The following is a 14841-nucleotide window of genomic DNA, read 5'->3' on the forward strand; positions in this document are numbered from 1 at the left end:
TTACACGACTTATGGGATTGCATCATCACTGCTATTTTTAGATAAATACTGGCCTCCATCATTTTGAGCATCCTTTGCTCTGCAGAAATCATTGTAACATCATGCAAATATTTATGTGTAGAATCATAGTTAGATGGTTTTAGACTGTGAGACATCCTTCCCTCCTATACCACCCAGTTCCTTTTAGACTTTTTCCAATTTCTTTCACTTCATTGTTAATCCTGCCATCATGGAGTTTACCTTCTCCTGGGTGAGGACTCAAGAGCTTTCAAGATCTACATTTATTCCGTATCTTTGAGTACTTTTCATTTGATCTTGCAGATTACTTAAGTGAGAGTTTTTAATTTGCTTAAATCCAGGAAGCCTTAAATAATTACATATAAACAAAGCATATGTTTATTGTTTTGCGCTCACAGTTTTCTTTCTGAAGAATTGGTTCAGGTTAAATACTTGTATTGGCCTGCTGATTTAAAAACTTTCATTAGCCTCTTTGAAAAGGCATTGACACCAAGAGTTTTATATCTCTGGACTTGACACAGGTAGTTTCTGACTGGGAACAGCATAATCCAGGGCATAAATATACTTCTACTCAGAAAGTATGTTGTTGATATTTTTCAGGCCAGTATTTGTGATTGGGCCAGTATTTGTCATCAGACCCACATGTACTATTTGATTTCTCTTTCTAATGGATCAAAAGATGATTTCAGAATATAATGACTACTTCTGAATGGGAAATTTGACAGCCCCAACCTGAGTTCCAGGAAAGAGGCTTTGAGAAGTTTCTGTCACTGGTGAATGGAATTTCCTGCTTGGTTTACTTTTGTGTTGGTGAGGGTTTTTGATTTAAAAGGGTTAAAACCAGGTAACTGCAGGATGTTCTGTGATTAATTCTATACTTCTGCTTGTACATTTGAACAAATTGTCAAGATTAAAGATTTAGAGATAGGATTTATTTTCCTCATTCTGTAGTTTTCCAGCAGTATAGATGTTAGAAATAAACTACAGACTTTCATGGAGCTTAGAACCCACTTGTGATGGAGACAATAATGCTTTCACATTTATATTTGAAAGTGTTTTTATGGAGATATCAATGTCCTCTGTTTGACATGCTGTTGTCTCCAGCATCTGTTTTAAGGTGGCTGTCCTTAGTAGAAACTATTAGCTCATCCAAATGTGTCACATTGATGTTTAAATGTGAAAGTCGACAATGTTTTTACTTTAAATACAAAGTCAGTGTATTTTGAAATTGGTTTTCCATTATTACGTATTGCAGTTTTAAGCTGCTGTTAGCATTTTAATTCTGTGACAAAAATAAATCGGTAGGCATTGATTTCCCAGTTGGCTTTGGCAATAAAGTGTTAACTTAGGCTTTGTTTCAGAAGCTTGCTCCTGCTCATTAATAAACTATAAGTACTCAGTGCTTTAAAGGACATTGGTTTACTCCCATCAGCATATAAAATAGCCATTGAAAGTTGTATTTGAAACTTTTAATGTTATCTTGCAGTATTTGCTTTGGAAAACATTGGTGAAGAAAACTTAGGGGCATGTTTTTCTGTACAGCTGCTCTCACATGTTAAAAATTTTCATTGCCGTGAAAAGAGGTATGTAGTATTTTTTTTTAGAAACCCATTGAGTGATCCTAAAGTTCCATCTTGACCATTTAGGCTGTTTTTTCCTATGGCTGAGTCTGAAGCACAGAGGAAATACCAGGCTAAGCAGGTGGTTGCAATTAGCTTGTAATTTACCATTACTGTAAATTATATGAAATTCATTATTGGAGGATTGACTGCTGATGTCTTGTAGCTTATTGTTTGACTGGATTTTTTTTTTTGAGAACATTAAAACTATACTTCCTTATAATCTCTTCTTTATACTGTCAATTGTCCTATAGCATTTGCCACTACTTCCATTCTGCTGTTCCGAGTTCGTCATGGAATGAGGCAGGAGAAGCCGTTACATCATTCTGAAAAACTCACTCTTATTTTATATGAATTTCTGGAGAGTGTACTTCAGTTCCTGTGTTCTTGTGATGCATTCAGTATTTTAAAAATGCTTTCATGGGTGACAAGAGTTTTCAGAATAACCACATGCTAAATGCAATTGCTGTTAGGCTTTCTGAAGTATTAAATTTCTGAATAATGACAATTTTATGAAAGCTTTGTCTGTTCACAGACAAAACACTGAAATAACTATCCTATTAATTACATGCTTTTACAAGTTTGTCTTTCTCTAGTATCTCCCCAAAGCTCATAGTTTTTTTCCTTTTCATATATCTGGAAATTGTATAGTCCTGTGAAAAAAAGTCAGCAAAGAAACTTTGACATTTGCTTGCAGTAGAGCACTCATTGGTCTAGGGAATGTTTTCTCTAGCAGAAATAAGTCTGTTCTTTTGACAAGAATGGAAAGGTAATGGCTATTGACTCAAAATCTCCTTGAATGCCACAGGGTATTCACTAGTCTCTAGAAATTCTTATTGTAATCAGGTTCCCAGAAGCACAAACGGCTCCAAACCACTTGTTCAATGTCACCGTGATTGATTTCCTGTGTGATTGTATGGCCACAAGTGTAGCAGTGCAGCCACAGGCACAGTGGCATTACTTTAATCCACATGTGCTAATGTGTGTATTTATGTAAATGAACTACATGATTGCACGTCTGAACATATGGCAATTGTGTACATACAAAATTATATGGATACAAAAGGTTTGTTGGGTCATTTATAACACACCTTACTGCAGGATTGGTATTCACAGTAAAATATATGCATTTTTATTCAATCTAATCATAAATATTTCATGTTATGCTGCTCCCATAATTTGCACATTTTATTAGATAGTTTGTAGACTGTAATTTTCAAGTACTTTTTGGTGTTTTAGTGCTATTCCTATTAAGAAAACAGGGAAAATAAATGTTTCCCAATTTTAACGTATTTTCTTTCATTTTTGTTTCAAGATAACATTCTTTACGTCAAATTAAGAAGCTCTGATCTCAGTAGTCTGTTTTCACTGACTGGTCTAACAGTACATTGAGTTTGAAAGCTGTTTATATAATTTGAACAGTAATTTCTTCAGCTCTAATTGTTGTTTTATTCTAAATTGCCTTTGCCTCAAGTGATGAGATGACTCCAAATTCCTCTTGTATTCCAGCAACAGAAAAATTAGACTCAAGTTGGTCAGTTTAAATGAAGTTTTCACAAGCATTGTGAATTTGCTGTATATGCTTTTAATCTCCATTTATTAACTGTAGTATCTGAAGACTTTTTAAGTCTTATTGTAAATCCCAGATTCATGGAGGATAAAATGAGCAGAAGAGTTTTCTGTTCATATAATTGATACCTCTGAATGACGTAGGTCTTAGACCTTCAATGGATAAATTCTTAATTGAACACAAATGTATTTTTTTCCAGCCTGGTTTTATTTAAGGAATTTATTGTCCCACTTAGATATTACTCTGAAAATTAGAAATTAAATATATAATGCAAAGAAGACTCATGATAACTAATGGGAGTGTTAGAAACTTGCTCTCATTGTAATGCCGTTCGTGTATTTGTCCAAAAATCTGTGGGCGTTACAAATTGAATTAGTCAGGATTGTGGCTTCCAAGAAGTCTTAGTGGCAGGTCTTCTGAAATATTATTATTTGAATTTTATTAGAAACTTGATAAAACTTAGTAGCACACCTCATCTTGAATGTTGCATTGCATCTTTCCTATCAAAGTCCAATTGTTAACTTATGAGCTTATTTTATTTTATTTTATTTTATTTTATTTTATTTTATTTTATTTTATTTTATTTTATTTTTTAACATGTGGAAAATTGGCAGTTCTTCGCAACATTCTAGGTAGGAATGGATTACTTTGAAAATGAAAGACTCAGTAGACAATCATGGGCCAACAGCTACTTCTATGCAATTTCTACCATAAAGATGAATGCTGAGTATTTAGTTATGAAATGAACTCTTAAATTAGAAAATTAACTTATAGGTATGTATATATCCTGGAAGTCAGGCTCCAAAATGGAAGGCAATTTCAGAGTATCAGCTTTCTCTTTCAGTATCTCCTGTATTTTTCTGTGTTTCATTTTTTCACTTTCCTTCCATATGAATGGCTTGATTTTAATTGTCTCTCAGAAACCTTTATGTGGAAAATGATTGAAATGGTTTTTTTGCAACCTTTTCTTTTCTGCCTAAGAAGCTGAAACAGCAGACTTGCTTGCAACTTTTTAATGGGAAAAATAGTTTTGGTTAACAAAAATTACTTTAGTCCTTTTGGGAACAAATTTCTAAAAAAAAATCCCTTATTTTTCACAAAATTGATTGAATTTTTTTTTGAGCCAACCTTTCTCCTGTTCCACTACAAATGAGTATTTGACACTAAATAGATAAATCAATGTGGCCAACATAAGAGCAAGATAATGTAGCTGTGATTTGGTTGATTGTACTGTTTCTCTTATCTTTTGTGCAACAGGCAACTGATTATAGATGTTAGATACCAAATTTATAGCTAGTAACATAGAATGATTTGGATAAAATTATCGGTGACATTTCACAGTTCTGTCCATATTAGTGACTTTGTTGTTGGGTAGCTGTGCCTGATATTGATAGAGGTTCAGGGCAATTCTGTTGGTAAGGCAGTGTGATTACTGCAACTTTCCCTTTTTTTTCCTCAATATGATGAGCAGTGGACATTTATCATTCATCTTTGGCACAATGAGCCTGACATTATCAAATGTCTTCTTTCCTTGCAGCTTTGGAAAAAGTGGTGGTAGTAATGATAGTTCAAAGCTAAATCTTCATGTCTCACTGTCAAGACTGTGTCTGTGACAAAGAGTATGACTTTTATTCTTCCTTAATAAAAATTCATGTCACTCAGTCTTCCAGAGAGATTCTTGAATATGTCCCCCTGCATTTTGACTGCTACACAGCTTGTTGAAGGTCAAAATACACCTAGTGTCCATCAAGATACACTCTTCTCAAATGAAAGACAGAAATTCCTGGCGGTTTCTTAAATTGCTAAAATTATTAATATTTTAAGTGCTTGCTTTTTCACCACCTATTGGTCTTTTTTTTTTTTTTCCTTGACCAAGTAACTTAAAATTAAGAAAATAATATGCTAATGGATGGAAGATAAGGAAGGACAACCAGTAAACTAGAAGAGAAAATAATTGTGTGTTGTCACTCTAGCCATTACTTAAATTGATGCTCAGAACTGAAATTAAGGTGCCAGAGAGATAACATAGTATGATTCTTTCCTGTTTATTCTGTAATGAATCTGATGATCTAGTCAGAAGGTTGGTCCATTGTGATAAAAGAAAGGGTATAAATGTTCTATAGAAGAAATCAAAATTATATTTATATATGAAAGAATAATGCTGCTTATGGAGTTGCCACATGCATAGATTAAAAAATATGTATTTATTGATGTTACTTGAAGTGTAGTGTGCATAACATCAAGTGAGATGTTCTGTCAGAGGAAACTCTGCTCTTGACAGTGTCTTGTCTGACAGTCTCTGCTCTTGACCGATGTCTGTCAACTTCATCTCAGTCTAAAGAATTCATAAATCTTCAGCAGAAATTAAAAGATTGCTCATGCTTTAATGAGATTTATTTATTCTTACATGAGTGGTTAAACTGATTATAGATAAATAGAAACCATCATGAAAATACTGTGAAAAAAATGGGTTCAGTTTCTTGGGATAAAAGTGAATTTTATTACTTTAATTTTCTTACAGTCAGGATTTATGCTCAAGAGGAACACTTATTAAGGCATGATTTCTGAATTTTAAGAACCCCTAAATTCTCTTGAGTTAGCTTGGATGTCTTTGAACAGTTACTTTACCTAGCAGATGAAGAGTTCTGTCTGATAGAATTTAACCACTGCAGGAGAAGCAGCCTTGAGATTCATAATCTGCAATGTGGTTGATATATCATGAATACTTTCTGGTAAAACAGGGATAATACTCTAGGATCTCCCTCTGCCTACCTTCTGTATAGAAAAGCAGGTGAATGTGAAGAGATTTCACAATGCCTAAGGGTGTGGAAGGTAGTGTGACATGCATCAAAGCTGCTCTTCTTTAGAGGCTGCCTGCTTTCAGCCCAAGGAAGAAGGATTCAAGATTATAGCATGTATTTGACACCAAACTGATGACTGCACAAAGTACATCATTTTCCCTCATCAGTGGATTGAGCATTTCTAACAGAAAAAAATAGTAGCTTCTAGATTCACCTGTCTGAATTCGATCTTAGATATGCCCCGAGGACTTAAAAGGTCAATATATTAAGAGGCAATCAAAGTGAAGAAAACACATTCATAAAACTACCTTCTTGAACAAGTTTATGGGTAGTCTTTTATCAAGAAGTAGACTTCTCTGTCAAAGGGCAAATACAGATTGTCCAGAGATTGATGATGATTTCTTTTTACTTTCTCAAAAGGCCTGATTTTATTTCAACATACCAGTATATCACTTCTCTTTATCTTTCAGTCAGCTCAAGGTGGTGGTCATCGAACGCTACTCTATGGGCATGCAATCTTGCTGCGCCATTCCTACAGTGGCATGGTATGTAACGTGAGTTGATAGCAGCAGTAATTTCTGTGGGGGTTTTGTATCAGAATTACATTTGACCCAGGCTATTGCCATTTACTGATATTTGGAGAAATATTCACTTCAGAGGCATTTTACCCATGGCTAATGGAAACCTTTGTGAAGAGCAGATGCTCGGAAACTTGAAACCAAGCTGGTCATGTCTGGTTAAGTGCTAAAACTAAGTCTGATTCCATAGATGACTTCTCAGTTTCTTTGTCTATTTTGAGCTGATGATTTCTCATTTCTTTGCCTTTCGATATTGCATAACCTGAGACTGAATCCACAGCTGGCATCTGGATGGCAACCTGAGCATATATTGGAGACCAAGTGGAAAAGAAAATTCTTTCTTGCACATATTTTGGACAGAAGCCTTACTCTTCAATTCCCTGATGAATTAAATGGCTTCCAAACTCTTTAACTGCAAGCGAGGCTTTGTGGACTTGATGCAACCAGCTCCTTTATTTCTGTTCTCACTATTTCTGTCTCAGTGGAAAGATAACCAGGATAAGCTGAGGCATTCTTTTAGAATGTATATCTTTGTCAAGTCTCCTTGAGTCCCTCAGTTTGTCAGGAACGTATTTTATTGATAGTAAGTGGTGAGGTTAATTTAATAATAGTTAATCCTGTGTTAGTATGTTGATTTTTTTGTTTGTTTTTTGTTTTTCAGTGGGTTATCAGATGAGAGCAAAACTGGTAATGCATGCTTTTTTCTTTTGATAGTATCTATGCTGCCTCTCTACATCTCGATCTTCAATGGATAAGCTGGCATTTGATGTAGGATTGCAAGAGGATACAACAGGTAAGCACTAGTTTGTAATGTAATCAAAAATACTTTCGGTGTAAAGGTTGGAATAGAAACCTACAAACACATATAAATCATAAAAATTAAGACTTTTAAGGACTAAAGAAACAAAACTTAATGTTTATATGTTCTACATGTGTCTTATCTTTGCATTTTCTAATTGATCATGTAATTTCTGTAATGTAAAGCATGTTTTTGATACTTAAATATAGATTTATAGTATTCAGTAAGTAAAGGAACATTCCCAAGCTGTTATTCCTGTAGAAGCCTTCTGCTGAAAACCATATATTATTTTAAATAAAGATTCTATTGCAGTTTGAGAACTGCTGGTGACTGGATTTATTAGTATTATTAAGACTGATGGAGCTTCTTACAATGCTGTCAGTTTGGTGTAATTGCTTAATTAGAAATAATAAGCTAGGGTTGTTGGTTTTGGGTTTTGTTTTTTTTTTTTGTAGCCTTGTTCTAGCTGGGAGTAATAACAGTGATAACACCAACAATTGAACAGTGCAAAGACCAAAAAATTTTCTTCTGAAAATCATGCTTTTTGTTCAAAAAGTAAGGTTTATCAAGGGATCCTTACTCAGCTCTGAAATTAGTGTTCCAGAGTCTTGCTGTCTTCTACATATGGGTATTATTTGCAGCTGAGTTTCTGACAAAGTGGTCTGAACTTGAGGATTGAGATAAGTGTGAAAGTAATAACAGTAATGTTAGGCACTTTCTTTGCTTTCTTTCTCTGCTGTGATTCAATAACGATGTAGGTGAGGCATGCTGGTGGACCATCCATCCTGCTTCCAAGCAACGGTCAGAAGGAGAAAAAGTGCGTGTTGGAGATGATCTTATTTTAGTCAGTGTCTCTTCAGAAAGATACTTGGTAAGTTCTGTAAGAATATCTTTACAGTGCTTCCTCTATAGAAAAAAGAGTTAATAAAGGTGTTACACTAAAGTCTGGTTTACATTTCCACCTCTGCAATAGTATAGCTGAAGATATTTAAGCTGGTATTTGATACCCTTTTGCAAGCCAAAATGCCAAAGATCTGGAAAGTGTGACAGTGATATGCAACTAATCTAATTTGTGTTCATTTAAAAAATGGAGTAGAAGTTGAAAAAATTAGTAATGAAGAAAAAAAGAAATCTGCTCAAGCTGCGTAATTGAGGTGTTCAGAGTCCCTGTGAGTGTTCAGAGCTTAACAGCAGTATCATATATGAATTATATGTATATACCAAAATTTTGGACTGTTTAACTTAGAAATGTAGCATTTTATGGCCTTTAGAAGATCAATATTTTCTTAGGATTCTGTACAGTGTAATATGTACAGGTCCTGACGTCATAATTAAATATAACTAAAATACTTAATAATTAAATATAATTTATATTTTAAAACTTTCTGTGGTATCTGCTTTTTATCACTGGTTTAAATAACTTTCTTACTCATCAAATTATCTCCCATTTGTTCTGTAATGAAACTCATCCATGTTTGGTGCGTGTACCTGAATTATTCTATCTGTGCAAAAAAGAAACATGAAAATGAGAAGAACATCACTGTGCTAGAAGCACCTGTAAAATCAGCCCCAGTGATTTGGCAAATGTATCTACAAATAGAACAGAGATCCTTAAAGAGGAAGTGTTTTGCTCCAGACTGTGTATGTAGCTATATGCCTGAACTCATGCTTTCTGCCCACAAATTAGTAAGTCATCTCAGCTTTTTATATTATTTAGGGGTTGTGCCTCAGCTGTTGATTCTGAATGTTGTTGTGTGTTTCTGTATAGACTGATTTTCCTCAACACGTGCTGTTAGTGCCTATACTGCATATATTTCATAGGCTAGTCTTCCAGTTGTCTGAGTGCAGGTCAATTACATATATTTTTTCATGTAGACTTTATGACTTTATGATCTCATTGTAGCCAGTAGATTAGTGTTTAGACTTAATTTGATTGGCAGCCATTATTAAAGTACTAAGAAAATATCTGAACTTTACTATAGTTCCCCTTTCCTGCTTTCCACAAAAAAAAAAAGGGCGGGGGGAGGAGAGGGAGGGGATGGACTGAGGAACAACTGATACGACTTTTTGCCCTGGAGAGACATCTTTTTAATTGCAGTGAACAAATACTACACTGCAAACAGATTACTGTTAAAATAGTAAGCTAAAGGTCCAGAGATGTGGAATTTTTCATGTTTGTTGACTCACAGCAATGTCCCTGGTCAAATTATTAATTTGCTCTGACTTTTATTATCCTTAACTATACAATGGGATTTTGGATGCTTATTTTTCTGTGCAGAATTTCTAAGGTAAAGCAGTTAGAAAAGTGCTTGTGGAATTGTATAATATGTGAGCTGTGCTGTCGCCAGATCTTTCAGAAAGGAAACTTGACTCTGTTGAATCCTGTTAGCATACAATGAAAAGATGTTCTGCTGTAAATGTTGCTACCATTTACGTTCAAGGCAGGGTTGCTGTGTTTCCTTTCTTGAGGCAGTGCAGCCTGATGAACAGATGTTGTATTTCCATCATGTTTCCCTACCTTCTGCATAATAGTATGTACCCCTGCAATGAGGTTTTCTTATGCCTGTTGTTGATCATATACTGTGATTTCTTTCAAAGTTGCCAATTTTCAATATTTTAGAAATTCAATTAGTTGTAATTTGTTTCAAATTCACAAAGCCTCTGGATGACTTAGTCTTTTAAAACTTAATTGAAGAAAATTTCCTTAGACATGAAGTTGAAATACAAAATGCATAAATAAAGATAAAAAGGAAAATTACTCTCAGTGAGGTCAGTGTTATCCAGACATTCGGACTAAGTAGACCGGAAAGAAGAACAAACCCCCACAACTTTGAATCTGTATTGCAGAGATTTTGGTACAATGCCATAATTTCTGCACTATGATATATATGTAGGTACTGTTCTGACTGTAATGCTCATCTGCAGCTGCATTATGTAAATCTACAAACAAAACTTGTGGTTTAACTCCTTGACTTAAATGAACATTTTTTTATTCTGCAACATAATATGAAACTAATTAAAAACTTTCCTTTCAAGTGTAAGTTTTTCCTTGAAGATTTTTGTCATGGTTAATTGATGACAGAGTTCCCTTCCTAAAATGATATTGTCCAAAACAGGTAAGATTGTTCAAAAGGTGGAGCTGATGTCTGTCTGTCCTGAACAGAACAGGTTCCTAAGTACTGGAAGGGAACTCCCTCTGCATCTTGCATCAAATACATTGTTTGTCTTCAGCTCTTTGTTTTAATTCTATTATTAATAAATACTTGAGACAGCTTATAAATATCTGTAGCATTTGATGGTGCAATGGTTCCAGGAAACACGGCAGTGTTGGTTTGTTTTTTTTTTTAATTTTAAAAATTTTATTCTCCCCCTCCTTCAATTTTTTTTTCCCAAGAGTATGAAACTCAGTAGGTGGCCTTTGCTTTATTCTGTGTAAGTTCATAATTCCATAATTTATTTCTTGTTGAAAAATAGTAAAAAACATTTTTCTTAAAAATAATTTTAATCTGCATAAACAAACCTGATATTTGTGGAACAAGGTAATGTTGAGCTGCTCTGTTATAACGATCATAATGCAGATCTCACAGTGTCTTTATAAAATTTGGAATGTTATTGTGGATGCTTGTAGATCTTACCAATAATTAAGGTCAAGCTACTCTGCTATGTAACATTTTGCTTCCAAGTGCTTAAAATCAAATGCTTTTAATATAAGAAATCACTTATTAGAAATAGTAGCATCTTTTGATTTTTATTTTTTAAATCAGTCTGAGATAGTTTGTTCATTGTTCATCCAAAAAAGGTCATATGTCACTAAGCTTGAGGACAGGGAAAAAAAATAAAATTTCACATCATTTTCTTGACAATGTCAAGAATCCCATGCTTTATAACAAATACAGGAAATTAGAAGGGGTATTCTTGTTATCACAAGTGTAATTTTTACTGACCTAAAAAAAATAAAGGAAAAGGGAACAAGCCCCTCCCTTTTAAAACTCAGTAAGAAACCATTCTTCTGAAATAATTGGTCATGCCCAGGGAGGATGGGCATGAAAAAAAGTCTTATGACTTTTTCTGTTTTGCAGAAGCTAGACTTCTTGCACATCCTCTATGTTAATGAACTATTTAACTCCCTCTACAGAGAAGAATACTTCTTGGAATGGGTGGCTCAAGGAAGAGATGAAGTCTGGCACTATATTGACAGTTGAGAACTCAGTGTTTGATCTGCTGTCATTTAAGATATGTGGGGGAGGAAGCTATGAGAAAGTAGAAGGAACAAAAGACAGGTGCTGTAGCAGGGACAAGAACCTGGGACTGAAGGTGGAAAGGGGGTAGAAAATTGAGTGGGACGTGATGACTGGCTGAGAAAAAATTGCAGCTGAAGGAAGAAGACAGACAGTAAGGCACTAACAAATCACCTGGGACAAGAAGCTGGTGACAAAGGAGGAGTGGGCAAGTGTTGGTTAAATTTGTTTTAGAAATTTGGGGCAGAAAACCTGTGCTTGGAAGAAGTAGTGCTGGAGTGAGACTGGAAAAGAAGAATGACAAGAGTAATCTATAGAGGAGGAGTGGCCTGGCTGGGGGTAACAGAACTGCTGGACAAAGATCCAGAGAGGGGAAAGTCTGGGGCCAGGAAATGAGAAAAGAATTGAGTGGCAGGAGTTGTGATGAGTTTCTGAAAAGATGTCTAAGCTGGCTGACAGGATAAGGAAGGGACTGAGCATGAAAAAACCCAAAAAGGGCAGGCTGAGGCATTGTAGATCTGAGGAGAACTTTTTGAAGCAGGAAGAGGTCCTAATTCTGAATGATAAGGAGGCTGTAACTGGGTTAGGAAGGATTGGCTAGGAGAGAGATATGGTACTGAGATAAAGATTTTGAGAGGGAAAAATAGTGGGAGAAGCCTGGAGCAATTAGGCTACGTATCTGCTATCAGCAACTGTGTAGGAAACCCATTGTATTATGGCACAATAGTCACCCTGGTATGCTGACAGCTTACTCCTGTTCATGATTTCTTGTTAGTTTAGGTAGCAGATGTCTGAAAAGTGATTTTAGAGTTTCCTTCTCTACCTGAGGTGCATGTGGCTGTCAGTGTGATGCCACCTACTGTAGTAACTGTGAGGGAGGCTGCCTAGTTTTTTAATATAGGAAAATCACATATGAACTATAACACAAAAAAAGCATTTTCTTAAATTTTGAAAAAAAATGCTATTAAAAATGCAAAAATTCTGGCACTGGTATGTTTTATGAAGTCTTTTAAATATGCAGTTACACTGACTTTTTATGGCATGCTATGTCAATGCTCATAATGAGAGGCAGAAAAGCTGTGAAATGGAACAACTTGGAAGATGAAATTTCAAGCTGGGAATTATAGGTGGAAGGATGGTGGTACAATGCTTAGTTGTTTTCCTGGAAAATTGGATTCTGTACCAGACTCTTCTGTGGAATTTGTTGAGCAAACAAATAGACGTAATAATAGACATTCTATTATTCTATGATTGTATGATCCCTTTCCAGGAATATTCCTTACCTAAGTTTTGGCTCTGAAGTCTTCTCCTTCTGTTAGAGGTGGAAGTCTCAGAGTTGCTCACTCTTGACACCTGCAACTGAGGTGAATGGAAGACGTGCCTCAAAAATTAAAACTGCATATAATGCAGTCTGCGGTGGGAGTTAAGTGCCTTCTTGTCACCTCAAATTGGGTATCCTAGATTAATGAAAATTTCTTAGTGTCATCTATGTACCACCACTCCCCACTGGAAAATGGGCTATAATGCTACTTTTTAGGGGTTTGAGAAAATAAATTAATTAATAATTGCTGTGTTTTGTGAAGTGCTGTAGTTGTTGGTAGCAAGAGAAAAGTCTAAGAGGAAATTAATAGTTCTCTTTTCAATGCTTTGAAGAAGAGTAACTATATTGAATAAAGCATGAGGCTGCAGACTGAAGATTGAGGAGAAAACAAAGCACTAAACAGCTGTTCGTGAAGTGAGCTCCTTTATCCTGTATATACAATGAGGCAGCACTTATGGAGAAAATTGAACAGTATCATTCCATTGAGGACTGTAATATGATGCATTCACCAGAAGCCATTCTTTTTCCATAGCCTACTTTGACATTTCCTAGCTTCTGATAATTATTTCTTTAACATTAATATTTTGTTAATGAAATCTCTTGTGTCTAATCATACTAAATGATAATAATTTGGAAATATAGTAGCTGATGTGTTTCAGGGCTATGGTGAAGCAGAGCTAATATAAAGAGGGGGAATGCAGACTACCCTTACCCTGTCCTCTGTGGGATCCTTATGTTTTCCTGCCATGCGTTTGCAATTGCATGTCATGCACTGTCAGCTGTGTGATAGTGGACTAGATGATTCTTGATGGCTTATTTGTAATTTCTGTGTATTTGTGGGTTTCAGCTACTATTCTGACTTTGCTGATGATGCATATATGCTGAGTGGATGGGCTGGATTGGTTAATATAGTGCTGGCAATTCTTTATTAACAAAAAAATATATTTATTTGTGGATTTGCTGATCAAATGTTTAAAACACTTCAGAGAAATGCAAAAAACCCAGGATTCTGTAGAGCTTTAAAACCCACCTGAAATTTGCTGCGCTTTGCCTGCTTTGGGTGAAAAGTTAGATAATAATTTGTTATTCTGCCGTCTACATTTACCTATATTTAATGAAACCTTTTCCAAGTATTCATAGATGTTTCAATGAATACAAATGTCTTGCCACTTTGCGACATAAACACAAAGAAATAATGGTATAAAATCTTTACACAAATGCAATTATTTTTTCTAATACTTTCCAATATCTCTGTTCCTTGGGACTGAATATTTTAATTTCTTTTGACGATGTAAATATAGTAATTTATGTTAAAAAACACATTCTCACTGACTCTGGTAATAAATTTTAATAGAAGTGACATCTGATAAGTAGGAAGATAACAAATGGTTATCTTCTGATTCTAGAGACAGTATGTCTAGTTTAAACTTAGCTTGCTAATTCATCTTTTTTTTATGTAAAATGTTTTTCCTTCCTAATAAATAAAGAAGAAAGGGAGTATAGCTGTTCTTTTTTATTTGTTTGTTTGTTTTTTTTTTTTGCTTTGTTTTGTTTGTTTATTTTGGGTTTGGGTTTTTTTTCAGGTATAAATACAGTTACATGCTTTTTAACTTTCTTTCCCAAGATACAAATATATCCAGTGTGGATATCTTCCTGTTTGGCTTTGCCTGGTGTCAGACTGACTAAGGAAAAGTAGAGAAATGTGTGAAGTGTTCCCTCTCACTCTGATGCATGCGTCCTGTCTTGTGTACCAGTTGTGGGAATGGTGTCTGTTTAAGACTTGGAACACCTCAGAGCTTCTTGGGTCACTGAATCTAAGTGGCTAAATGGTTTGAAACTGCTTCTCAAGCCTAATCATTGTAGTAATTCTAAGTTCTCTGCCTTGTACGCAATTGTC

The 14841-nt window shown here is 35.0% G+C and overlaps 1 protein-coding gene across 5 annotated transcripts in view; it reads left to right on the plus strand.

The window, feature by feature from the left end:
* Positions 1-14841, plus strand: part of RYR2 (ryanodine receptor 2) — a 370828-nt gene that overhangs the window by 141410 nt on the left and 214577 nt on the right. For all 5 annotated transcript variants that reach the window (XM_069852347.1, XM_069852349.1, XM_069852348.1 and 2 more), the window contains 3 exons: positions 6479-6553; positions 7301-7379; positions 8144-8256. In XM_069852347.1, the coding sequence (XP_069708448.1) occupies positions 6479-6553; positions 7301-7379; positions 8144-8256 (267 nt within the window). The remainder of the gene's footprint in view (positions 1-6478; positions 6554-7300; positions 7380-8143; positions 8257-14841) is intronic.

Source organism: Phaenicophaeus curvirostris, chromosome 2 (genome assembly GCF_032191515.1).
Source record: "Phaenicophaeus curvirostris isolate KB17595 chromosome 2, BPBGC_Pcur_1.0, whole genome shotgun sequence".
Classification (NCBI taxonomy): domain Eukaryota; kingdom Metazoa; phylum Chordata; class Aves; order Cuculiformes; family Cuculidae; genus Phaenicophaeus; species Phaenicophaeus curvirostris.